The 25,866-nt window shown below is 40.2% G+C and overlaps 1 protein-coding gene across 5 annotated transcripts in view; it reads right to left on the bottom strand.

Annotated features, from left to right (window-relative positions):
- Nucleotides 1-11,758: 11,758 nt before the first annotated feature.
- The window catches only part of ICA1 (islet cell autoantigen 1), a gene marked incomplete at its 3' end in the record, with an annotated part of 72,526 nt that continues 58,418 nt past the window's right edge, over nucleotides 11,759-25,866 (bottom strand). For 3 of the 5 annotated variants that reach the window (XM_083825158.1, XM_083825161.1, XM_083825160.1), the window contains 5 exons: nucleotides 24,058-24,120; nucleotides 23,909-23,950; nucleotides 19,738-20,019; nucleotides 14,458-14,556; nucleotides 11,759-12,689 (listed from right to left, as the gene is read on the bottom strand). In XM_083825158.1, coding sequence (XP_083681284.1) covers nucleotides 12,568-12,689; nucleotides 14,458-14,556; nucleotides 19,738-20,019; nucleotides 23,909-23,950; nucleotides 24,058-24,120 — 608 coding nt within the window. The remainder of the gene's footprint in view (nucleotides 12,690-14,457; nucleotides 14,557-19,737; nucleotides 20,020-23,908; nucleotides 23,951-24,057; nucleotides 24,121-25,866) is intronic. The other 2 variants (XM_083825157.1, XM_083825159.1) reach the window with 2 other exon arrangements.

Here is a 25,866-nt window from a genome sequence, read left to right as displayed (position 1 = left end):
CTTCCTCAGAGCCCTCAAGGTGAGCAGCCTGAAAAGAGCTGAGAATAGAGCAGTAACAAAATGGTTTTGCCTTGTGTCCCTGCTTTGACTGAAGGATTTTCCTTGACTTGCATGTTATGTTTCCTTGCAGTTCATGCATGGCTCTGGCAGAGGGGACCCTTTGGAGCCTGTGGAGGAGTGTGTAAGGGGAGCCCTTGAGGATGCTGGGCTAGGGGCAGCAGATAGTGACCTGCTTGTTTTAGGAAGCAGGGCGCTGTCAGGGAAATGATTTATGGCTTCCTGGCAAATCACCTCTTGGGAAGGGCCAGATAGCGGCTCGTGGGTAGAGCCTCAATATGTTCCCAGTATTTAAACATAAGCCTGGGGTAATACAAAATAAACAGAAGAAATGGAATGGATTAGAGATGTTGGCTGACATTGCAGTTGCAGGCAAAGACCACTGAGTCTTAGCAAACTCAGTCCGGGCCTTGCTCGGTGGTAGCAGGATATGTAGAACTGCTTCTTGAGGTCAAATCCAAGCAGCCTGGAGATGACAGGCGGCCAGTAGAAGTATAAATCAATTACTGCTATAAAACAGCCTGGCTTGCTCTGCAAAGCACAGCCCTGCAAACAGAAATTCAAAGCTGCGCAACTGGGAGGAAATAACCATAGTTCCGGCAATGTGTTTCCAGAACCTAAATGCAAGGAAAAAGTGATTGAAGCTAGGAAAGTACATTTGTTAATGGGCTGCACACGTAGCGCCATTCCTCGTGTGGTGCTTGGCTAAAGGAAGTTGTTTGATCAAAGATTGTCAAGCAGTTAAAATATGTGTATCTTGTCTCTGTTTGCATTAGTGTAACCACTCCAGGAAAACTATCTGGTTCAAGAAAAACCATAAAAGGTTGGAGAAGGTTCAGGAAAGGGCTCTAGGAATGAGTGAGATACTGGAAAAAAACACACAGCAAAGTTTTGCGTTTAACTTAACAGATGAAGAGTGGTTTAATTCCAGTTAGTAAATACCTGGATAGGATATACTTAGTATCAAAATACTTAAATTTGAAAGACACAGAATAAAACAGAATAGGAAGCTGGATAAATACATACTAGAAATATGGTTTTGTTTATTCTCTAGCACTAAGGGTGGTCAGGTACTGGCCCATCTTGGAAAGGTGGATTGTCAAGCATTGGTATGCTTAGTGTGAGGTGATTTTACAAAGGGTGCTCTCAAAGAAGAATCAGTTTCTGAAAGTTGAAATGCTGCTACTGTGTAGATTGCAGAAGACAATGTTCTTTTAAGTCCTAGTAACTCATGATTATGTTGGGCTTTTTACATTTCAGTTGCCATTAAAGAGGCATTTTTTAACTACCTAAAACATTCTTGCATCACTGAAAAAGTAGCATCCTGAAATATTTTTTAACTGGGAGGTTAACACTTTTTTAAACCTTTCTGCAGTGTTCTTTGAAGGTAACTTATGAAGATTTTTGGTTTGCATCACACTTGAACGAAGCCTCCAGTGAAGCAGAGGTGGCTGACTAGCTTTAGAATTGTTTTGATTTCTGTCACCTCTTCAATAACGCTGTGATTTTGGACAGATGGCGAGGAACTAGAGAGTAGGTGGTGCCTTTTCGGAGTGCGCTGGGTCAGAGAAATAATGTGCCACTCAATTAGAGCTGATAGGAAGATGTAGATTGAGAAGGTAGAGCATTTCCTCAGCAAAGACCTCAACGGAGGTGAGTGAATATGCATATTAAACTGATAATTCAACAAGAAAGAATAGCAATCAGATCAAGCTTGATAGATGACCCCTTTTTTTAAGAAGAACTTGAGAGTTTATGTCAAGTTGTAACAAGTTCTGAGTTTGGCTGCCTTGAGCTGTAGCCTGGAAGCTCAGAAACAGAAAAGCTGAAAGCCTGGGAGAACAGGAAGTTTTGTAATCTTTTTTTTCCCTCTGAACTAGAGACTACGCTTGTTAACGAAGCACAATTATGCTAAACTATGCCTGTAGAAAAGTAATTTCTGGTGGTGGTTGGATTTTGTGTCTGTATGTGCATAGTGAAGTGCGTGGATAAACTTTGCAGGGATTTGTACAGCTGTTGGTTGGGTTTGCTCAGGGCAGCATATGTTTTGTAATACTCATGGTAATATGTTTCTTGCACCCTTGTTTTAACTTTTAGCTCTGCAAATAAGCTGCAAGTCAATAGCCTTATTTAAATCCAGACTGGGAGGCATAGTGGTCACGTTAAGTAATTATGGATGTCTAACTGTTTGCTGAAAGAGCAGCTGAGGTCTAAGAGGGTCACTGAGATTTTGGCAGAAGGAGGTTCTTCATGGAGGAAAAAGCTAAGAGAGTAGATTCCTTGTTGAGGTTTGGTGCCAAGAAGACGTGTGATGCAATTCCTCAATTCTGATTTTTATTTGGATAAGAATTTCTAGTTTTGCCCTATCTTTATGATGCAGAAGTTTCTCAGGGAGTAACAGCCTCCCTTTCCATAAGATTGGTGGTATCTTTGGGCTTGTTACATCAGGAAGGAAGAACTCATTCTTGTGAAGAATGAAGAAAGGGTGTTGCCTTTGGAAACGAAACCTTGTTTTTAGGAAACAAAACCAAATGCCTGGCTCTGCTTTTGTGATTCCTTTGAATTAATTCTAATTCATTGCACCTTCTGAGAAAGCTCTGAAAAAGATGTAGCGTTTCAATGCCAGTCTCTGAAAAAAATAAGTGTAAGGTGTAGTCTACATCTCTGTGACAGCAGAGGGATGGTACCATGCTACAGGCTTTCACTGCATGGTCTTATCTTAGATGGGGTGTGTGTATGTTAAGGATTGCCACCTCATTCAGGGGCTTTTATTCATGAACTGAAGTTGGGTGCAGCAGAGGATATGATCGTTGTCTGTTCTGGTGGATAATGCTAAGGAGAGTTCAGACACCCGTTGAGTGCAGGTACCAGGGAGGACTTCCTGTTTTGACCCTCTTCTTGAGGGAAATGCCTACAACCTAAGGAAAAAAAAATGTTGATAATCGGTCTTTCACCTTTCAAGTAACAGGAGAACAAAAGCAGTGTAGGCTCCACCTCTACGTGATTTGGAGGATTGTCTTGTATATGTATATTTGTACGTACAGGATGTTCCTTGGGTTAGGAAGAAAGCAGGTGCCTTGATACTCCATAGGAACATAAATCTGGGTAAGTGTAACTCATTCCCCAAATCAAGCCATTTATAGGTTGCAATCTGTGTCTCTGGTGGCCTCCTAACTGATAGGCTGTTGAGTGCCGCACTGTAGCGTGATTGTTTTTTGAAAGTGGCAAAAAAATGTATCCACTAAGTGACCAAGCATACCTACTAGACTGGACAGCAAACTAGATGCTGAGCAAAGAAAGAGTGAAGTTTGTGAATCCTGTGACTACTTCAGTGTGGGACACCCCAGGTGCCTGAGGTCTTTGGTATCTGCATAGTTGCCCTTGGTGTAGGTGCTTGGAGAAACACATTGAGGGAAACTGAAATGTGTGAAGACTTGTGTGCCATTGGGATTAGGGACTGTTGAATAGAATTGGAAGAATATTCTGGACATGGTAAGTCAATTTGTGGGTATAACCCTTGTGATCATAAATGTGATAATTGTCATAAATATAATCTGGAATGGGTTGCTCACATCACGTCCAGTTGGGTTTGGAGTCTCTCTAGGGATGGAGACGGTACCCCTCTGGGCAACATATTCCAGTGTTTGATCACATTCACAGTAAAAAAGTAATTCTTACGTTTAAATGGTATTTTATGTGTTCCAGTTTGTGCTCGTTGTCTCCACTGAGAAAAGTTTGGCTCTGTTTTTTTTGGCACCCTGTTCCCTGCCTCCCTTCAGGCCTGCTTCCCTGTCTGTGCGTCTACATGGATAAGACCCCCACCGAGTCTTTTCTTCTCCAGACTGAAGAGGGTCACCTACCGTGCTTCCATCATTGGTACACTTCCTTTCTATGTTTCAGTTTTGTTAGGAGCTCTTTGTTCATCCATGCAGGCCTCCTGCCACCTTAGCTGGATTTCCTGCTTGTGGGGTTGGAGTACTATTGAGCTTGGAGGAGGTGAAAATCAACCTGGTTTTCTGTACTCCTTTCCAGGGCTGTATCCCATGGGATTCTTCCAACCAGGTCCCTGAAGAGGCCAAAGGATGTAATGGTGTCCAGGGTTATCATCCATCTTTCTGTTTTTTTCCCCTCCTCTCAGGATCCCAAGCTTCTCCACCTCATAGAGGCCCTTCAGGGAGCCACCCCTATTTCCCAGAAATGGTAGATCTTCCCCGTAATGCTGTCATCTTGGCACTTTCCTTACTGGTGTATCTACACCTTGGATGGGCAGTCTTCAGATCGCGTTGGTTGATCCCTGAGGTCTCTCTCGTCCACGTGGCCCGACACCCTTTGACAACCTGGGCCACTTTGTCACTTGATTGCAGATCTGAGGCCTGGACAGTCTCTTCTTAACATCCTGGATCCAAGTTCCTGGGATGCTGCAAACCTCCCTAGATGACAGGTTGGGATGGCAGCAGGGAGTTGCCGCTGCTCTTGGTTGCTGCTTCCTCCTGGTACCACTGCATGGCTCCGCTGGTGTGGGTGCTTCGTTGGACACAGCTGCATCCCCGGCGTGTCACCAGGGCACTGGGGCTGTCCTGGAGATGCTGTCCTGCAGATGCAGATCTGCAGGTGGAGCAGGAGCTGTTGTCCTGGTGCCAGAAGTCACCAGCACTCTTCAAGACTTAAGGCCGGCAGCATCACAGCACTGTTTCAGGCTCTGGGGATGAGCTGGGGACAGGACCCATCACGCCTGTGAGTCGTGGTAAGACCGGCCTCCAAGGGACTCGACACTGCCATGGGTCAGGCTTTTTTTTTGTATGCCTTGGTACAGAAACGTAATAGAGGTTTTTGTCAATGCTGATGGTATGTACATTGCACTAAGTCTTCCCTAGGTAAAGGAACTTGCTTTGTTTTGGTGGCACACACCGTGGAAAGGAGCTTGTGTTCTGGCAGTGCTGCACAAGGGAAGGACTGATTTTAGGGCCATAAAAGCATTTTCCTGTATCTTAAAACACTTTCCTTCTTTCGCTTCGATAACAACTATCAAAGAAAGCAGCGTTATGTACCTCCACCTCAATTAAGCCCTCCCTCCATTAGACACTTTGTGTGATTATAGGGAATGGAGGTGGAAGCCAAAACACTGACAGGCAAGCTGTAGTGTTCTCTAAAAACAACCCCAGGACTGACTATTCAACCTGCGCCTTAAATGCTCAGGTAGGAAAATGACCCATTATAGACTTTTTTTTCCAATTGTGCTCCCTGCTTGCTAACAGGGTGGGCTGTTAGCATGGAGGGGAGTGCGGGGAACAGGACGGACTTGAAGCAAGCAGTGCAACCTTTCTTCCTGAAAGTCTCTGTTTGCTTTTTAATCTTGTTTCCTTTTTACTTTGTCTTGGCAAATTTCCCACTGCTTAAACTACAAGCTGTGAGATAGACAGATGCTCTCTGAGGTCCCTCAAGCCTTCAAAGCACAGCAATAAGAATTAATGAGTGGCAAAGGCCAGCGAAGCCAGAAGCACCTCTACCTCCAAGGAGACCTGGATTGGATCCATTCCCTTAAAAATGAAAGCAAAAGCTGTAAAGTGCTCAGCGCGGGAGTGGGGAGAGTGGGTTAAGGGTGGATAATAGGAAGATTTTGTTCATTTAAGGATTTTTCATAATTACTGTTTCCCTACATGAAGAACAGCGATGGCTGTACACACCTTGCAGGTAAGCTTGCCTGTGCTTTGGTGACAAATAGCCAAAGGCTATGGTGCCACTGCTGCCAATTCACAGTGCTCATGTGCCTGTGTGGAGCTGCAGTGGCACAAACATTCTTTTTTTTCCTCTCTCTTTTTTTTTTTTCTCCCTAAATTTTCAGCAAGATTACAAGCTCTTCTTTAGCGGTTGGAAAGTGCCTGCTGTGAGACCATGGGGCTGGTGGTAGGAGAGTGGTGGCCCCCATTTTTATGGCTTGGGGATGCTCATGGACCTAAGCCCTGGGCAGGGTTCTATGACTTAACAGTACGGGTAGGCATTTGGGCGAAAAAACCTTGGACCACTTGTGTGTCTCTGGCTTGTTTGCAGCCCTTGCTGCTGTCACCGAACTCAGGAACAACCCCACAGAAAGGTCAGCTTGGCCCAAGACTGAGCTGTATCGTAGATCAGAAAAATCCCTTCAGGGTGTGTCTCATTATCAGAAGTGTCTTCTTCTCAAACCTGGATCAGACTAAACCCTGCTACAGTGAGACCATCTCTCTGTTGTTGGACTTCGGTGTTTTGAAGCTCTGGTACTCAAGTTCAAAGCAGACTTGCTTATGGCAGGCTGCAGAAAACCACACGGACTGCTTAAACAGTCCAGGAAAATAAGCAACTACACTAACAATGCAGTTACTTCAATGGACTATGAATTTAGTTTCTGTACTTTCTGTGTGTCAAGTATTTATTGTGGAGATTGCACTTGGAATAAGAGTAGTGTTTTTGTTTGTTTGTTTTCCTTGTTGGATCCTGCTCCTGCTATATTCAGCATGCTTGTTTCCTGCAGCCGCTATCATCTACCCAAATAGGTGGAGACAGGATGGATAATTTCATATTATAGCACATTCTTTTTATTTCCAGCCTGTTCATGAAGCATATGGCTTCCAGCACCTGTCCTGGGGCTTTTCCTGCTGCCTTAATAGCTATGGAAGTCCAAAATAAAAGAAACACCCTACAGAGAAGGTTTCTGTGAACTTTTGTTTAAAGAGAAGGCTGGCTGAGCTCAGCTAATGTACCTAATGGCTTAGGTAGGTCTGCAGGCATTTAGCCATTCCTTAAACTCCTTATCTATTTGTGTGTGTTCATTACCCCATAAAGATTTCAAAAGCAACCAGTGTAAATAGCTGCCAGGTAGAATGAGACGGACTTTCACTTCCAAGCTACAGCATGCTTTTTTTTTTTTTTTTAATTTCTTTCTTTTAAAATTCTATAATTTTTTGAAAGCAGCCAAAACTCCACCCCCTTGCATTGTGGCTCAGCACGAGCTCAGGCACAACAAGCTTTCAATATGATAGAAGAGAGTTAAAAGTTGATGCAGTTGCTAGGAGCTGGATGCTGCTCCCTGGCAAGTGGCAGCACCCTCACTTCATGGTGGCTCCTGTGCAGACAAATACCTTGGGTTCCTTAACTGCATAATTAGACCGGCTTACAATTAATTGAATGAGGGGAAAAGTCAGTGTAATGCTTGGGAGAACACTGTTAATAAACACCTGGTTAGCGTGGTGATTGACTGCAAAGCCAGGCAGCCTGAGAGAGGGGTGGGGGTGGTGGTGGTGGTGGTCACCAAGGGCAAAAATGTGCTGAGCCTGCCTGGCCCCTTTGGTCATGGTGCTCTTGTCCACTGCTGTGGGCAGGTGTGCAGGTGAATTGCCCTAAAAGCACCTGGGTCATATCTGGCATGTGTAAATGCAGCTGCACTCCCAGGGACAATGACTAAATGCAGCCAAGTGGCAGAAAATAAGGATTACTGTTAGCTGAGAAACTTTTGCTACAGGGCTGAGGCCTAGATTTCTGACTAGTCGTTCCTTGTCACAGTGACTATGTATCTGCGGGCCTGTGTCCCCATGTCTTGTGCTGGGCAGTCAGCAGGTCGTGATGGTGCGGCACCCAGGTGCAGCCCTGGGTCCACACCAGTGGTTTTGGGCCTCATTTACTCCACAGCGTCATCAGAGAATCACAGAATGGGTTGGGTTGGAAGGGACCTTAAAGATCACCCCCTGCCACCAGACCAGGTTGCCCAAAGCCCCATCCAGCCTGGCCTTGAACACCTCCAGCGATGGGGCATCCACAGCTTCTCTGGGCAGCCTGTGCCAGTGCCTTGCCATCCTCAGAGTAAAGAAATTCTTCCTTCTATCTAATCTAAATCTCCCCTCTTTAAGTTTAAAGCTATTCCCCCTTGTCGTATCACTCCACTCCCTGACGAAGTCCCTCCCCAGAGTTTCTGTAGGCTCCCTTTAGGTACTGGAAGGCTGCTGTAAGGTCTCCCCAGAGCCTTCTGTTCTCCAGGCTGAACAACCCCAACTCCCTCAGCCTGTCTTCACAGGAGAGGTGCTCCAGCCCTCTGATCGTCCTCATGGCCCTCCTCTGGACCTGCTCCACCAGGTCCATGTCCTTCCTGTGCTGGGGCCCCAGAGCTGAAGGCAGCACTCCAGCTGGGGTCTCAGGAGTACCAGGACAGACTCCCCTCCCTTGCACACCAAGCAAAGGCTGAGTGAGGACGGCAGCGCAGCCCTAACAGCCTGTTTGGGCCCAGCTCGCCAACACAGCGCTAGACTGTCAGCGCTGCTGCTTCTCAGCTGAGGCAAACCCTCTGCTTGCCGGCTGTTGGCAAGCTGAGCTGTTGCTCTGCTTCCTGCCTTCCCATATGGTGCCTTATTTAAAAATAAGGCACTGACAAAGAGCGTCAAATGTAAAAGTAGGCCAACCAGAGTGGGGTACAGCAAACCCTATGTTGCAGTGTGGGCTCAACGTCCCCCTACTTACACACCCAGAGGGTCAAAAGCCTAGAAACATGCAGGGCCCCTGGGATGGCCACAGGTTACTGCGGCACAAGTCCAGCTCCTCAACTAATCCTAGCCTGCAAGGTAAGCACGTGTCACTGCAGGCTGCCCAGCACGCAGGGCCCCCCCCGGGCCGCCCAGCTCCTCCCTGCTGGCCTGCCCTGTGCCCCCAGCAGGGAGGAGAAAGCACAGGGAGGAGAAAGCACGGGGGTGCTGGACAAAGAAGGAGGGAACAGCAACTGCTTTCTGGACAGAAGAGAACAGGAGCTTGGAAAAGGTGAGGAGGACCCAAACGGTGGCAGATGGGCCTTTACCACACCAATGTCTTGCTTTTTCTCTGAGTAATTGTAGAAACTGAACAGAGAGAAGACAGGACCGTCCATCTCTTCTTCCTCTTCTCTGAGGCTATCTCACCCTGCACACTTGGGAAAAGGATGCTCTCAGCAGCAACCAGGGACAGTACAACCCCCATTCATCACTGTACTTTTCTTATCCAGTATCCCTAGCAGGGGCTTGTGATGGTAGATGGCAGAGGCCCTGGGAAAACTCAGCTTGAAGCATGACAGTGCCTGGGTGCTGTGTCCTCACGTCAATCTACTGCTCTGCTGAGCCCTTCCAGACTCAGATCTTGGAGTTTTCATGACCAGGTGGTCCTGCTTCAAAGTAAGTACATCAATTTCAGGCCCATGCAATGTTGTGTATGGAAAGAATAGAAAGGAACAAGCTGCGTCATATTACTATGTTGGAAGTGAATTCTGATCACTTAAGGAGGTCAGAAAAGTTACTTACTCCATATGCTATTCAACTTCCCAAGGTGCACAGTCCATTTCTCCTGAAGTGGCTGTTCTTAGATTTGTAAGATCCTAGACTCACCAAAATCAATTACATCAACTTTAATAAACTTCCTGATAAAGATAGTTAATCAATTACCACTGTTTTCATCTGCCATAGGGGTTCTGCAGCTGTTTTTATTTTAAGACAATCCACTACTAAACAAGAATATGCAATTGGAATGAAGCATATTAAATCAAGATGAACATTATGTGTGTAGAACAATCAATCTGTAATTTTACCAGGATGATTAACTACCCTGTTGTCCCAATTACTGCTGAGCTTGCACACACATCACAGAAAATCCTATAACAATGGCACTGTGGCTTGGAGTTACTCTGGAGCCCAGACTGCACAGAGAAGTGTATGCCATACACTTCTCTCTGATTAAGGAAGTATTGTTTGTAACTGCAATTAAGATTTTTTCTGCCTAAAAAAATAGCTATTTGCAGGGTGTTTCTTTTCTTGCTCTACTTTTCTACTTAAATAATGATCGTGATAGTAATGCATTGTACATGGGGATTTCAATTGCTTTTCTTTAAGCAAATTTAATTATGTATTAAAAACCTCTGGCTTCTTTTTTAAATTAAAAATGTGAAAAAATGCATAGGCAGAAAGCACAAAATTCAAAGCTAACTTTAATTTAAAAAAATCACATATTACAAGAAAATGCATAATATGAACCAATCAGTATTGCTGCTTGGGGTAAAAAACACCTTCAGCTGTGGTTTCTCTTGTGTAAAAAGGATGATTATTCAGCTATTTTTCTACCTAAAAACATGACAAGGATTCACAACACATTTAGCTGAAACTTGTGCAATGTCCTTAATTTTCCAAATGAAGACAGGAGGGTTTTGTTTGTTTGTTTTAAACATCCTGAAAGTCTAGAATCTGTGACCAAAAAGTAAAAACGAACATTTTCTGAGTCTTAATTCTAACTTAAAGTACAGTTAGCTATTTTGAATATAGGCCATATTTTAGCCTCACCTTTGCTTTTATCAGAACTGCTTTAGCCATTAAAAATGCTAGAATAGATCGTCCAGAAGTGTTTTAACAAGTATTGAGACAAACATAATCTAAAACAAGTTTAGTAACCACAGACTTGCTTAACGTTGCAAGAATCTGTTTGATGATTTCAGTGCTAACCAAGCTGGGCTGAAAATGCCAGCAGCCTGTCTATTCCTAGAGCTGCTAACATTTTTGGTGTTGCAGATAATTACTGTTTGAGATGAAGAGGATTTCAGGCAAACATCCTGTGTTTTGAGTGCAAACTAGTACTCATAAGTGTAAATGCACCTCAGCATAAGTGTTAGGTGTTTCCCAGTTAATCTTCTTTGCAGATGCCTTCCTTAATGCCAGAGACGGCAGCTCAAAGTCAGGACCTCAGGCTACAGCCCTAATGCTCAAGAAAGTTACACATCTCAGGAGAGACTTCACAGGTGACAGCTTTTTGAGCAAGGAGCTGCCACCACCAGGCAGCAGGAAAACAGTGATCTTTGCAAACAGTTAGGTATCCATGTCTGTATCAGCTTCCATGTCTTAACTGGCACACAACAGAATGGCCTTACTGTTGGGGATCAGTGGGCTGGGTATTCCGTAAAGAGAAGACCAGGCTGTCCATTATCCAGTATAATACACTGCTAAACAGCTGAAGAACATCTCTGGCAAAAATGGAAGTACCTTGAGACTTTCCAGCTATGTGGCACCTTAAGAAGGATTTTGAACATTACAGATTTGTACAGAGGTGATTAAACTTGCTGAGGGTTCAGTCAGGTGGATCCCAGTCAGTCCAGCTTACCCATCCACTAAGTAGCATGTAGCTTTTTAGCTAGAACATATCAAACACACATTGATACTGCTCAGTGCAGCCACCAGATGATGTTCTGCTGTGCTTGAGAAGCAGGCCTGTTCAGATAACTTCTATATTTACAAAGTTATTTTGAGGCTTACAATGCAGGTACGTAGTTATCTAATAGACCATGAGAAATGGATTAACTAACTGAGCACACAAATTATGGGGATGAAAAACTTCATCAATGTAAAAGAAAAATAAATTGAATTAAAAAAGGCTAAATATAATAAATTGCAAAGCAGATCCTATACGGTACACATAGCAAACATGCAGAACTTGTGATATTGTGGCTGCTGCCATCCTTTTCACCTTCCTTCACTGTAAAAGGAGAGAAGGGAGGCAAAGAGAGACCATCAAGTTCAGATTTCCTTACTGTCCTACTGCATCACTATTCAGACACAGTGTGAGCTAATGATATGAATTATTAGGTACTCTCTAAAAACTAGTTATATGTTATCTTCAGATGCTTGTTACATACCAATTCAACAGCACACCAACATTCCACGGGGAATAAAATATATTTTTTTGTCAAAATCATTTTATTAAAGAGTTAATGTCACAACAAGCTCAAAATAACACATGCTTCAGAAATAAATTTGATGAAAAACACTCTGAACAGAAATATGTTTTGAAGGCATGGTAAATCATCAGTTGCAAGAAACTTCTGCAAACAGGTGCAAATTCTGTTGGTGCAATGGAAAAAAAAGTCAGAAAATAAGCCTTTTGGGCAATACTTCTGTTTAGGTAGTACAGTTTGTCTAATAATTTAAATCAGAAAGGGCACAATTTCCATGGCTGCATAGACCCAAATGTATTTCTTATAATTAGCTCCAGCACAGATTTTTCACTGTGAGTACTAACAAAACAAATTCAGTTGACATCTTGACATAGCAGTAATATATATATATTATAGATGTGATAGATGTTTGACTCATGCAGCCTCCTTAGTTACATGATATATGTATTTTTTAATTTACTCAAGAAACATTATAAAAAAATAGGTTTGCAATTTGTATTTCACTCCAGTGTTAGCTCTGCATCACCTCAGGCAAAGACAGTGTTTCAGCAGATAATCTAATTTAGCAAGAAATCTGCCCTAATTCTTAACCTCATTTTTGTAAATCCACGTAGAAAATAAATGCTAAGTCTTTATACAAAACAAGAGCAAATAACTGTACGTATATAAAAGGGGATTTATTCCCTTTAGTTTTGTTATCATGGCACATACTTCATAGTTTCACAACAGCATACTAGTTTTCATTTAGTTTTTTTAAAACCCAAAAATAGCATTGATGAATGGAAGAATGTGAGTTACCATAGGCAGCTGACTCATGCATTAAGCAATTCATGTTCTTTATCAGTTTTCCCAACAGCATCAGGATTGGATAACGGGTCAAGGTCAGCAAAGAGACTGAACCAGGCAGTCAAGTCTTTAGGATTCCTTGTAGGTTCTGGAAAAAGAAAAAAAAAAGAAAAAGGAAAAGTACAAACTTGGAATTCTTGCTTGTCAGCTATTTTAAAACAAAAGTGACTGAAAGTTTGACTGAGGTCAAACAAACGCCATGCTGTTGTTTAATTTATTACTAAGGGCACTTCTGACAAGAAAATCAGAATGAGTGATTACATTTTAAAACACCACCTTTAACAGAATATCGAACTTTAGTAAGAATGAATGTTTTACATCTGGCTGCCTGTGCGCTTTATATACCTCCTGCCATGATAAGTACAGGAACACTTTAATTAAAAATAGAAACAATCTCTCTCTGTCTAGCTTTGTTTAGTGAAAGGTATTTTACTTGTGTGTGCACCTGCAGGCCTGTGAAAAACCAAAAGCTAAGCAAACTCTACTTTACCTTACCATCTTACAGGCCTGAATTCCTTAACCTAAATCCAGTTCATGTGACTGTCCTCTTCCCCCTGTATATGACCATACAATGTCATTAGTCATGTCCCAAGTATGGCTTCTGGTATTAGGGTATATTTTTTGACTTATATTTAAAAAAACAAAGTGAACCAGGAATATGTTGAATACCAGCAACAGCTGGACTATTGCATCTATTGTGTCTATATTGACATATAGATGTTGCAGAGGTCTCCTACCTTCCTGCTTCCTTTGGAACCTGATTGTTCCAAAAAGGTAGATTTTCAAATTAAAGAGGAGGTGAGTTTGGCTGCTATAAAGAAGCTACATCACCACTTTCTTTTTTTGTGATCTCATGCTTAACAAACATTATATTCATAGAGAAATAAGATGTGGAGATGTGCTATTCTACTCAGAAAGATAACGTTGCATGCTAAATGAAAGCACCCTTTGTGCTATGAGGAATTCACGTACAGAATAGGCTCAATTTGGCATGATTTCCATCTTCGTGTCTGCAAGGCTAGAAGATATGTCACCTTCACAAACACAGATTTTGAAGTAGCTGAAGGCTGTTCCTTTTTCTGGTGAAGCTATTGTGGCTGTGACATCTCACTCATTCCCAAAAGAGCTCCCAAAACATCTTAACCATCTTTTTCTACTGGGCTGAAATTAGTCAGTCTTTTAATCCCAGGAGGCAGGGGAAGGAATACGCATTGCTCCTTCCTTCTGCACTGAACACCTTTCACGTAGCTTTTGTTTGAATATGAATGCAGAAAATATACTGCAAACTGGCAACAAGGATGCAATGTCCTCCTAGTTTGCCTACCCAAAAAACACTAGTCAAAATAGTGGGGCTTGGTATCAGTTGATGACAGGACTCTTGGCTCACTTGCCACAAGTGAATTGCTTCATTTGACTACTGATATGATGCATGTTATCAACAAAATCTGTAATCAGGGCTCTTCTGCCTTATCAGTAGCCTGTATTTTAGCCACAGAGTCTTCCTAGAGCTTCAAAACAGCGTTTAGCTTAGACTAAGTGCATGCAGATGCTATTCTGTATGACTCAAAATTAAAGGAGTAGAAGAAACTGTTGTTTCAGCTCCCTTGTTATATATATAGCACACTACTCTTCTGACAGATTACCAGCATTGAAGCCTACAAACAATACACAGATACACACGTATTATATGTATAACTGACACCGAAAGAGTAATTCGTCAGTAAGCACAAGACTCTTGATATGTAACTATTACAAAAATAAGTTTTATTATGTTAGATTAGGTGGGAAGGCTAGAAAGATGCATGAGTCACAGCTAAACAGGAAAAGCTAAATAACTGAAGAACTAAATGACTTACCACCTTTCATTGGCGTCTTGTTAGCATTCACATTCAGGCTGTTTGGTTTCTGTGCTGGCTGTGGTATAGATGGAGGGCTCCCACTGTTAGCTGCCCATCCTAGGATTCAATAATATAGCAGCGTTAGTGTTAAGAATTACTTTGTCAACTCTGCCACCCCGCTGTCTAGCAGCACAGAGCTCACACCAGGTGATGGAGCGGAGCATTCTGTTTTGGTTATGGCCATTTGTATCTTTCCTCATACACGAGAAATCAACAGTCAGATTCTGCAGAAAACAGAACAGAATAGCTGTGGAGTGGTTTCTTCATCTCCAGATCCAAGTAACTGTACTCTTCTCAAACCTTTAATATGTCTAAACAAAGACTTTTTTTTCCCCCTCAATTCTTTTATCCAATCACAGCTAATACTGGTTCACAGAAATGCCGGTACAGTAATCAAGTCAAGCATAGCTGTAGAGCAAAGAATATCAGTTACATTTGGGCAAAAATATCATACATACTAAACATTTTTTCCTCATTCCTTTACTTTTACAGTTCCAAAGACTTTCATTCCAACTGTTCCAGAAAACAAGTATTTTGTGAGCCTTGTTTTTAAATTAATTTTAAAATGATTAATTCTGAAAAAGTTCATTTGTTGCAAAATAACCTGAAGAATTTAATTCTAGATGCACTGTTTACAGTGAACTTAAAACTAGGTTTTAATTGAATATTTTTTAGTTATCCTTCATTTGTAAGGATCTTCTCAGCAGGGAGAGAGCAATTATACGGTAAAAAGTGAAACTGTACTCACAAATTATTGTTCCTACATGCATATTCTATATCCACAAGAGAGTAATGATAACTACAGTTATTGAAGCTGGATGCTCTAGGCTGGCAAAGTGAACTAGGGATGGCATAGCGTGGATACATATTAGGAAATAATGGCGCATTTTTATCCCTGGTTTAAGGAATTTAAATTCTTATGCTTTACCACATTTAGAGGACAAACAGTCACATTTTTAACACCGATGTTACATTACAGGCCTGTATAGATAGCTTTTATTTCTTATTTCAACTTTGTCTCCTCTAAGTGTTGCCTGGTCAATTATCTGTCCATCACAGGGAGCTGCTATATCTAACTCTGCAGTATCAGAAACAAGATATTCATCTGTACATAGAGCTAGCATTTCCTTATTCAGTCTACAAGTTCATGCTCTCACATCATTTTTCTGTTCTCTTCTTCCTTTCTCCCCTTACTTTCTCCATTTTTGAGGCTGCTGTCAAATATTGGTACCCAGCATCCTGAGAGCTCCTGCAACAGCTGCTAAGTCACAGGAACCCTTCCTTCCTCTAACAGATTATTCCCTTCACTCTCTGATCTGGCCTTGACTCTAAAGGGCTCGAGGCCCAAGCAGTGTTGTTAAAAGGGGGCAAGAAGAATGTTTCCATAAAACCACATAGCTTAAAAAGGGAATTTTAAGCCACAAACATCCTCTGTATCTCCAAGGAGAGGAAACAAAAACTTGTTCAAAATCTGGATGCAGAGGGCTCACAAACATTTGTTCTAGGCAAAGATGATAATGGCTTATAAGCCAGCCTGTGCCTCCTAAAAATGAGGTTTTAAGAGTTTAATCTTTCAAATAAGCAAATTTGAATCATAACTAATACAAAAGTATGGCATTACCACTTCAGAATGACATACTTTTTCAGGCATTTTCTCTCTTGTGTTACACAAGAGAAGACTGGCAGAGGAGATTACAAACAACTAGAGAAAAAGTGTAATGCTTTTGTTTCTTTCCAGATATATTGCAAGAAAGTGCTTTATATATCATGGATGGCAACGGATAAATTGAGTGGCTGAAATGAACAGGGCCAAATCCAAATTTCATATAAGTGAATGGGAGTGCTGCTCAGAAACATCCTGTGCACGTTCCACTGCCTTCAGTGAGGTCAGGAGCTGTCTCCCTAAGGACTCACCGAGGTGAGTTTGCATTGATGGAACTGGCAAACCACGAGGCAAAACACTGCAGGGCACCTAACTCCTTTGGGGCCTTCCTTTTGACTCCCTGGCCTGAGTCTTGGCAAGCAGCATGTCCATGAGCGATGCTGTGCTCCAGTTCTCTGTTCATTAGAACACAGCTAGCTTAAGCACCACTTAGAAAACAAAAAGGACTTAACCAAGGAAAAAAAAAATCCAGCCCAAAGTGTTCCACAAAATAGCTGATGCTTTTGTAACGAAGGTTTTGGGAAAGATTGCCACTGCTTTTTTATGAAATACTTTCATGGATTTTATTTTTAGTGTCCGCTCACGGTGAGTTACAGAGAACAAAAGCTTTGCCTTTCAAAACCAAATTGCAGTCTTTATCAAATCGCAAGCTCTTGCTGGCCCTACGCCTACTCTGGTTTGCCTGTTCACAGGATGGATTCATTACGTGACTAGACAAAAGGTTATCGTTGAGACAGCAAGGAAACCAAACAGCTTACTTTTCAGCTAGCATCTTCACAAAAGCTACCACAATTAAATTTAGAAATGGAAGCAGTGCGCTGCACATTTTCTTACCAACCAGAACACGACCATGTGTAGGTAATATAAAGAGGAATTCTCAGTGGTGTAAGTAAGTAAAGGGGGCTATTTACATTATGAAAGAGAAAGCCAATGCTCTCTGAATAAAATGGCAAGGCAACCAAATTACAAAGCTGTATCTGGAGTGGAATATAAAAGATTTGCTGGGAGCATGCTTTGTTTCTAATATTTATACATATTTTAAAACAGCACCTGGTAGTCCCATAGCAACTCAAAGTCCCATTGTGCTAGATCCTGTCCATAAATACAGCCAGAGAAAACTTGGAGCTGGGAATTCCTGAGCGTAACAGTTTATAACCTGCATAGCATTGTGCCTGTTTTACAGATTAAGATCTGAGGCAGAGAGAAAACAAAGCCCCAAAGATTTATGAGTGTGCTTAACGTAAAATAAGTAAGTAATCCCACTGAAGTTAATAGAAAAGTTAATGTGCTTAAAGTTAAGCATGTGAGTTTTAAGAATCTTTATGGTCTTAGGGCCAAATTCACACAGGAAGCATGCACCATCTAGGCTCTACTGCAGCACCTCACACTGAATAATTATTAAGCATTATCAATTAGGGGAAAAAAGAGTACAGCAGTATAAAATACGTATCACAGGTCCTCAGTAAAATATCCATAAATCATATTCTCTGATCTTTTCAACTTTAATGTTTAGATATGTTTACTCTGCAGTTAGTATTTTTTTTTTTTTAAATAGTCTCTGTTCCCAAATTTATTGGCAAGGTCAAATTATGAAAGAAGTGCTGTGAAATTAAATGCAGTTTAAAATTCAAGTTGAAACACAAACGGACAGAATTTCACTTTCAGTTAAAAAAAAGGAAAGAATTAAAAATATTCTGTAAAAGTTAGTTTAAATAATGTATTTCACTTGGCAATTAGAGTCATCTGGGAACATGCTGATTATCAGATACAATCATGGAGTTGATTAGCCGTGACTTTTCAAATGCCAGTAGATCAATTACTATGATCTTCTGCCAAAACCTTGGAAATTCATTTGAAAACATCAACATATTTTACTCTTTTAATACATATTTATATTTTTTCTTATTCAAAACAATTCTGGGATATTATATTGACTGGAACTGATTTTCTATTTCTAGTGTTTCTTGAATGCCGTATATCTGACTTATGATTTTGAAGTGGCAAAAACACAGCCAATGTCACTGTCTCATGCAAATAAAAGAGATAACATCAGAAAGGATACACAAGTCTGTTTGCCACTTACACCTTAAAAATATTTTATCTTCAAAATCATGTTTACATTTAAAAACATGCAAAAACTAAGCTATAATAATAATAACACAAAACACAATCCAATCTCATAATATAGCTGCTATTTTTAGTAATTTGCTTAAAATTTGTTTATGTCTCTATATCAAAAAAAGATGTTTCTCATTGCTCCTTTTTCTCCTTTCAGTAGATAGCATGTCTACTTCTGGTCAGAAACTGTTCATTTTGACAATGCAATGACTAAACCTCGTGATTTTTTTCTGTTCATATTTTATGGAGTCAAATCCTCTCCAGTCCCTCTTTGCTTTATTAATCATACTCCTATATGCATATATCACTATATATATATCCTGTATATATATATATATCCTCCTATATATCATCACAAAATTGCGCAGCACTGCAAACGTCACTTGCCCAGTTCCCATCTAATCATTGAAGTCAGTGAACCCAAGTATTTGCATTTGGGTGGGTGGGGGGAGGGAGTTATATCTGAATTAATTATAACTTAAACTTTCTTATTTTTGCCAAAATGGCACAGGTCACTTCAGAGCATGTGTGACTGTGCGAGTTTCATGGGTTCCAAGAAGTAGCCTTCAGGATGAAATCAGTCTGCTAGTCTCCCTACAGTGCTCTTCCCCAAACGAGATGAAAATGACTGTTGGGGCAGGGCCCCAAATGCCAAGCTTCTCCCCTAGCTTGCAATGCCCTACAGAGAAATCTAAGCTGGCAGCTGAGGGTGGTGGGGAGGATGATGGTAGTTACTTTTGGCTCATTACCATCCGCCTCCCTCCCCCAGGGCACAGAAGCAATAGGAAAGATTTCCCCCAGTATCCCTCCCACATATTCCCCTCCCCACAGCAGCAACTTGGAAAGGCCAAGAAAATGAACAGCACAGAACAAGGTGGAGAAAAGGAGCTGTTACCTGCAGTGGTAGGCAGAAATGCAGCCTACAAGAGGAATCCACCTGTTGCTAGGATGAAACACAATCCATTCTACCTTACCCACATACCTACATTGCAACAGTGTTGGATGCATTAAAAATAAGGCAGCGAAAGAACGCAATTGATTTTCATTAAGTTGTTTAAAAATAGTATTTCCAGACAAAATACAGTAATCATTTTTGGTTCTTTGGCTCCTTAACAGACACAGCAGCTGTGTTTTAAACAGTAAAACCTACTCAAAACATATTGTCTATTACAGAAAAAATGTCTCAAAGGCCTACAGAATATTTCAGAAAGTTTACTGAAAATATACAAGGCAATTATTTGTACTTCAGGCTTTAGACTAATTCATTCAACACTGAGTGAGCAGGGCTTGAAAAACAAATACACATATTTTTCTCCAGGCCACACCTTACTTTAACTTCAGGGTTTCTGCAGCTCTGACACGATATAAGACAACACCACTCTTATAAGTAGCAAAAAGACATACTCTAAAGCCCAAAAGCAGAATCAAAGACCTAACAAACCAAGATGAGCTCTCACCGTGTAAAGATGACTGCAAGTCATTCATGTTTTGGTCTAACAGCTGTGAGGGCAAATAGCCTGATGGTGTTGATGCCATGGACGATGAAGTGTTCTCCTCATCTCCAGCAGAAGAGTTCATGGTGAGATCAGTAAGCGCAACCTGTCCAAAAACAGCTGTCCACTCTTTGCTGAATTCCCCCTCATCCAGGGAGGAAGCGTTGAGGATCTCATTCAGTAACACCATGTCATCCTTATCACTAGGTTCCGACTCCAAGGGCCTCACAAACTGATCCTTTGATGCTGTCTCAGAGCAAAACAGAGAGTAAAGATAAATCAATTTTTAAACAATCAAAGAACAGAAGGAACATTTAAAAAATACCCAATCTATTTTTTATATATTAACTGAGATGGGATGTTTTTCTGTGAATATTTGTCGTTTTCTTTTTTAGAACCAATTCTCTTGAACAGCTGGGCTGTAGCTTATGCAACAAATTATTCCTTGATTCTCTTAGATAACTTCACCGTTCAGACTCATTTCCCATTAAAAAATACTACAAATACACTTAAGAATCTATTAAATGTCCCACCAAAACCATTACATAGTCCAATACTTATAAGCATTGGAGAAAACTACTTTTATGTTGCTTTTTGAAGCATCATATAAAGTTCCTCTCAAAAAAAAATCAGATTGGTACAAACTGAAAATAAAGAACAGCCGGGGATGATTCTAGAATTTTGTGAGAACATATTTAAGACAGCCTTTATGACCTTCTATTCATTGCTTGAGTTATTTATTTTTTTTCCCCACGAGAACAGGTTACTCCACACAAAGTGAGATTTCTACACTGTTCAATGCTATAGCAACTCTTTTTTTTCTTTCTTAGGCCACTGAGAAGTAACTGCGGCCACTTTCCTTCTGATTACCCTTGTTAGTTTTCCTAGTACCAAGAACTGCAGCAGAGGAATCTTAAGCTGACATTCCTTAAAAGCCATTTTTTTCTTATTTTAGAAACGTTAAACAGTTATATAAAATAAATGAAGCTTGTAACCAGGATTACAATCCTTTTCTCTAGCTTACAAAATGTTTGGAGAGTGAAAGAACTATCAAGGAATCCCAAGTGTTATTTTACTTGGAAACATTTAGAGCTCCATTGTGGGAGTATGTGGAGGACAAAAATGGTGGTTAACAACGCTGATAATGCTATGCTACTAAAACCCAGATCAGTTTATCTTAATTACACTCATTTCAAACTTGTGGTAAGGCGCAGAAACAACTTCAGTTTTCCAAAGTTCTGGTAGGTCAGCTGAGCTCTCCAAGCTGCATACAGCTTGCAAAGATGTTGTAACCCTTCTGGGTTGGGATAAAGGATGGATAGCAGCAAAGTGGCTGCCATCAGAGCAACAGGTCATTTGATTTAAATGCAACTGCCTTCTCAGGAAAGTTCCCTTATAAAAGCTGTAATCATTTGTAATGAAATGGCTGAATTTGAGTCATAGGAGAAAAAAAGTACAAAACTGTTTTAAAAATAGGCTGATGAGTCAACATACACACCTACATACTAAGAAACAAATAAGCCAACACATAATACAAGGATTTTTTAAATTGCTGAAGTTAACACTGAGGTTCAGCTCCTTTCTAATTTACATTTTATATTCTCTGACAGGACCAAAAAACTAGAAACAGAAATTTTACAAACAAATCAATTCTTCTAATATTCCCACTAGACTATAACTAAAACCACATAAAACAACTTCTTCTCATGAACTTTCAAGCACTTTCCAAATTTCAGATAAATAGCAATGAATGTGAATGTTCTCCCAGCACCTATAATTCTCCCAAGCCTGTAGCTATTCCATCATGTGAGGAAGAGGGGTGTGTCCTTCCATAGGGAAAAGACAATTACTATTTCTAAGACATGTAAGAACTGTGATTTCTACTGGACAGCACCACCTCAAAACTGCTTTCACTAGGCCCCTTCATGAACTTGGAAGGAGATTCATACGTGAGCATCCTCAGTAACAGATCTGTTGAAACATATCACCAATAGTGTGCCTAACCACAAATTACGTTTACTATAATGGAACAGAAGTTCTGCAGCAACACGGCTCAGAGCGAAACTGTGCTTCATTTGGCTATCCCATTGCAGTAGTCCCATTATTACTGTGGGAGAAAGCAAAACATATAGATTTACATCTGAAGAGCACTTAGATCTTGCTGTACTCCACGTGACCACCAGAAAAGAAGAGTGACACACTTCGTGTCTCAGCAGTCTTTCTGGTTTTCCTGGGGAGAAAATGCACACAGAGTAGGGGAGGACAGGGTGATGCTTATGTTGAGACTACCCCAAGTAAACAGCAGTAAGCTCAACTTGTTTGCAATAAAAGTTATCTTGAAACCAGTCTTGCTTATCAAGACATTACTCATGTGGTATCTGCTAGATTACTAGAATGATATGGACTTTTTCACCTCACCCATAAAACTTCTATTATTTCTTTTCCTGTTTCTCTGTTTTCATTGCCCATTTTCACAGTCAAGATCCCTTCTTTGCCTTCACATGCTGCCCCTTATCTTATAAATGTCCACGAAAAAAACAAAAAACTTCCAGTAAAACACTGAAAAAAAACAATGTCACTATATTCTATTTTGTGTTTATTTGAACAAGCCTCTAACAATCCTCATGCTCCTTTGCAAAGATGCCTTATTTTGCTAGTATTTGAAAATATTCATAGGAAGAGAAATGAAAAATATTTACAATGATACATGGTCTGAAATACAGGATAAAGTCTACTACCTTCTGAAACACACAAAAAAGTGTGTTTGGGAGCAATTAAAATAATACAGTATTCACTAGCCTAAAGCTAGCTATTGTGTGAAATTAGGGTAGACAGCTGATATCATAACATTAACATAAGCATCTTTATCTGATGTAGCTGTCCCACAACTGCTTTCATATTGACATAGCTATTTCACTTAAAAAAAAAAAAAAAGAAAAAAAAGGAAAACACTTCTAACTGACAAGGCTAAACTTGTATGACCAGTAATTGTATGCATTATCTATATCTGCTCTAAGAAGGTCCAAGAAGGAATGCAAATGATTAAGGGGAAAACCAGGAGGAAAAAGGCCACACACTGACCTTTTTGTTATTAACCACAGAAAAGAAGTAATCACTACCTTATCTGTTCACAGATTAGGACTGCTATCTGCACAGGTAGCTGAGGATACTTCCCCTGTTTTTGCCTTCGTGAGTGAAGACGTAATTTCCCCACAGTGCAAGAGACTGCTTGTGGCAAATCCAAAGTCAAAGTGTTTGCAAATCCACTGTTCCTTACCCGACACGAAGGCAGTGCCTTAAATACTCCAAATAACACTCTCAGGTTGACTGACTAAACCACATGGAGGGATTTTTTCTTTGCTTGTTTTTTTTGCCTTGCCACAGGTTTTTCTTTTTGTTGTTCTTATGATTGCTTTTGCTCATTCTTCTGAGATGAAGGAAGTGAAGAGCAAATAAAGAAACTATGAGCAATATCCTTACTCCATGTGAGAACTCGATACAATTTTTTTGCCTAGATGTTTCATATGTTACATGGTAAAACAGCCCCTTTGGTACAGCATATCCCCTTGAGCTGTCACTAATCTAACAGAAGTTTAACAATAGGAGTAGAGTCCAGAATTAAAGACTGCTTTTGCATGGGTATTTGAGAAAAGCACAGCAGATTTAATTAACTACGTGGCTGAAAATGTTACCTGTTCTTACATGTTTTCTAAGAGGATTTAATCATTTGTTTCTTATATGTCCATTTCTGATATAAAATCTTGTGGCTACAAAGTATTGCCAAGTGAAGGGTTGGGGTACAAAAAGAGAACTAAAAAGAAAAGATTTTGAAAAGTTATAGGAAAGGTAGGTTTACAGTGGAACTTACTTTAATGGGGAAAATGCAATATAACCTTGAATCATCCCTTGCATACCAATAAGGTATACTTTATATTCTAACATCAGCTTTAGTGCCTCTGTAGGTTTATGAAGCTGAGCTTCTTTTAACACTGTTTAAAAACCGTAACTGAACAATTTCATTCAGAAACATATGAACCCTTTAGATTAGGAAAACAATTAACATCTAGGATTAAAATTATACTTGAAGCCTGCAATGGAAAGGCAAATGAAAGAGATATACACAAATGTTTCATACCATTTTCTTCAGGTTGTAGGTCTAATAAGTCATCTATGGCACCTAAGAGCAGGAAATAAAAAAAAATTAGAAAGTAACAAAAGAAGACCTGCAGTACACTGACAATTATGATATATATATTTAGAAGTAGTTTTCTTAAGACACTTCACCTGAGTTCTGCTTGTGATTACAATTTCCTTGTAACTTGGATAGGGCATCCTTGCCATCGGCAGCTGTAATCAAGATCCATAAACATGTCAAATTGCACTTGGCACAAGAATATATGTTCATAAACAATGTCACTGTAAGTTCAACATGCAACAGTTGTTGGTATTCATGTTTAAAATTAACCTCATCGCAACTGATGAAAGACCCAACCTAGATATAAGCATTTTAAAGGAAGTCAAATTTCTGATCTTCCTTTGAATTACCAACTGCCACACAAGCCCATCTCCAGGCTAGGTGCACCCAGCTGAGGCAACTGCAAGGATCAGACAGGTCTCTGCTTTTCTGCAGAAGCAGAGATTTTTTATTTTATTTTATTCAGAAGCTTGTACTCGCACAGGGCAGGAGAGAGCACAAAAGTGTCCAGGACCTTGTCATTCCTTAAACTGCCTTTCTTGACCATACGTCAGTTGAATGGCATATATGATGGAACCAATCTTAAACACAGCCATAGCACATTAAAGGCAAATGCAGAGCAAATGATACAAATTGGAAGTTATGAAATAGGAGCAGTTTATGAGGAATGCTATGAAGAAACAGCTCCATCACTAGCAGTGCTATGTCTGTTATTTTAGGATGTACAGAGTACATCAAGAAAAAAAAAACAACTTAGACTTACTAGTATAGGGAAATGGAAAAATTTAGCAGAGGTATTACAAAATACTTCAATTCCTTTTAAAGGTGACGCAGAAAGAGACAGAACAAGGTATTTACATTATGGATGATGCTGAAACATATTACAGTCTGTAAATAATTGAGAAAGGTTCTAGAAAACATCTGCTAATAAAATATTTTAGAAGTCAGATTTTGCATCCAGGAACGCTAAAATATCTGGTAAAACAGATATTTGATCTGACTGATTACTTGCGAAATGGGTGAAACTTCAGAACACCAAAAAAGTCCTAATATGGTGCCACTATTAAAAAACACTCAAACAACAACAGTAATTAACAGGGTGATTCAAATAACTGTAGGTAACTAGGCGCTCATAGCTCATCATTACTCCAAGGCAAAACATTAACTGATTTGATAAAAGAATAGGAGCATAATAAATGCTCCCATAATAAAAGGTATTTTTATGGAAAGCATTCCTAGTTTAAAAAAAAAACAAAAACCCACAAAATGACTAATTCCATTCTTTGATGAAACTGTGAGCTTATTTTAGTGAAGATATTTGTTTAGAAACAAGTTGACTTTGCACTGCATAGTCTTCCAGCTAAAAAGTTAGCACTGCATAATAACTATAGGGAACATATTGAATAGATTAGGAACATGACAACTAACAGATGTCAAAAAAAGTTGTTAGCAGAAACAACTGCAAAGTAGAAGTGTTTCTAGTTTAGATCTGCAAGGTTTAGTGTTATTTCCATTGCTTTTCAATGGCTTTAACAGTCATCTGGAAGTAAACACAGAATCCCTCTTGAATAAAACGTACAAACAACTATAACAGACTGTTAGAGGTGGTCATTCAGGCCAGTCATTGAGTTTCTATAGTCAAGCTGGGAGAATTTAATACCATTAAGCCTTAAGTTATATCTTGAGGAATAAGGAATACTAGCTGTGCTCCAGAATGGAAGAATGAGTCGTGGAAATCTGTGACCAAAACGACCTGAGTTTTTATAAACAACAACAAAATCAAATATGAGCTTCTAATATGATGTTACTGAAAAATGAAATATTCCTGGAAATACAAAAAGGAAGGTGATGAGTTGGAAAAAGGAATGTGATTTTACTTTCTAGAAACACTATTGGTG

This window comes from Anser anser (assembly GCF_964211835.1).
Source record: "Anser anser genome assembly, chromosome: 2".
NCBI classification, from domain to species: Eukaryota; Metazoa; Chordata; class Aves; order Anseriformes; family Anatidae; genus Anser; species Anser anser.
Note: the sequence above shows the minus strand (reverse complement) of the source record. Positions and strands in the feature narration are given on the sequence as shown.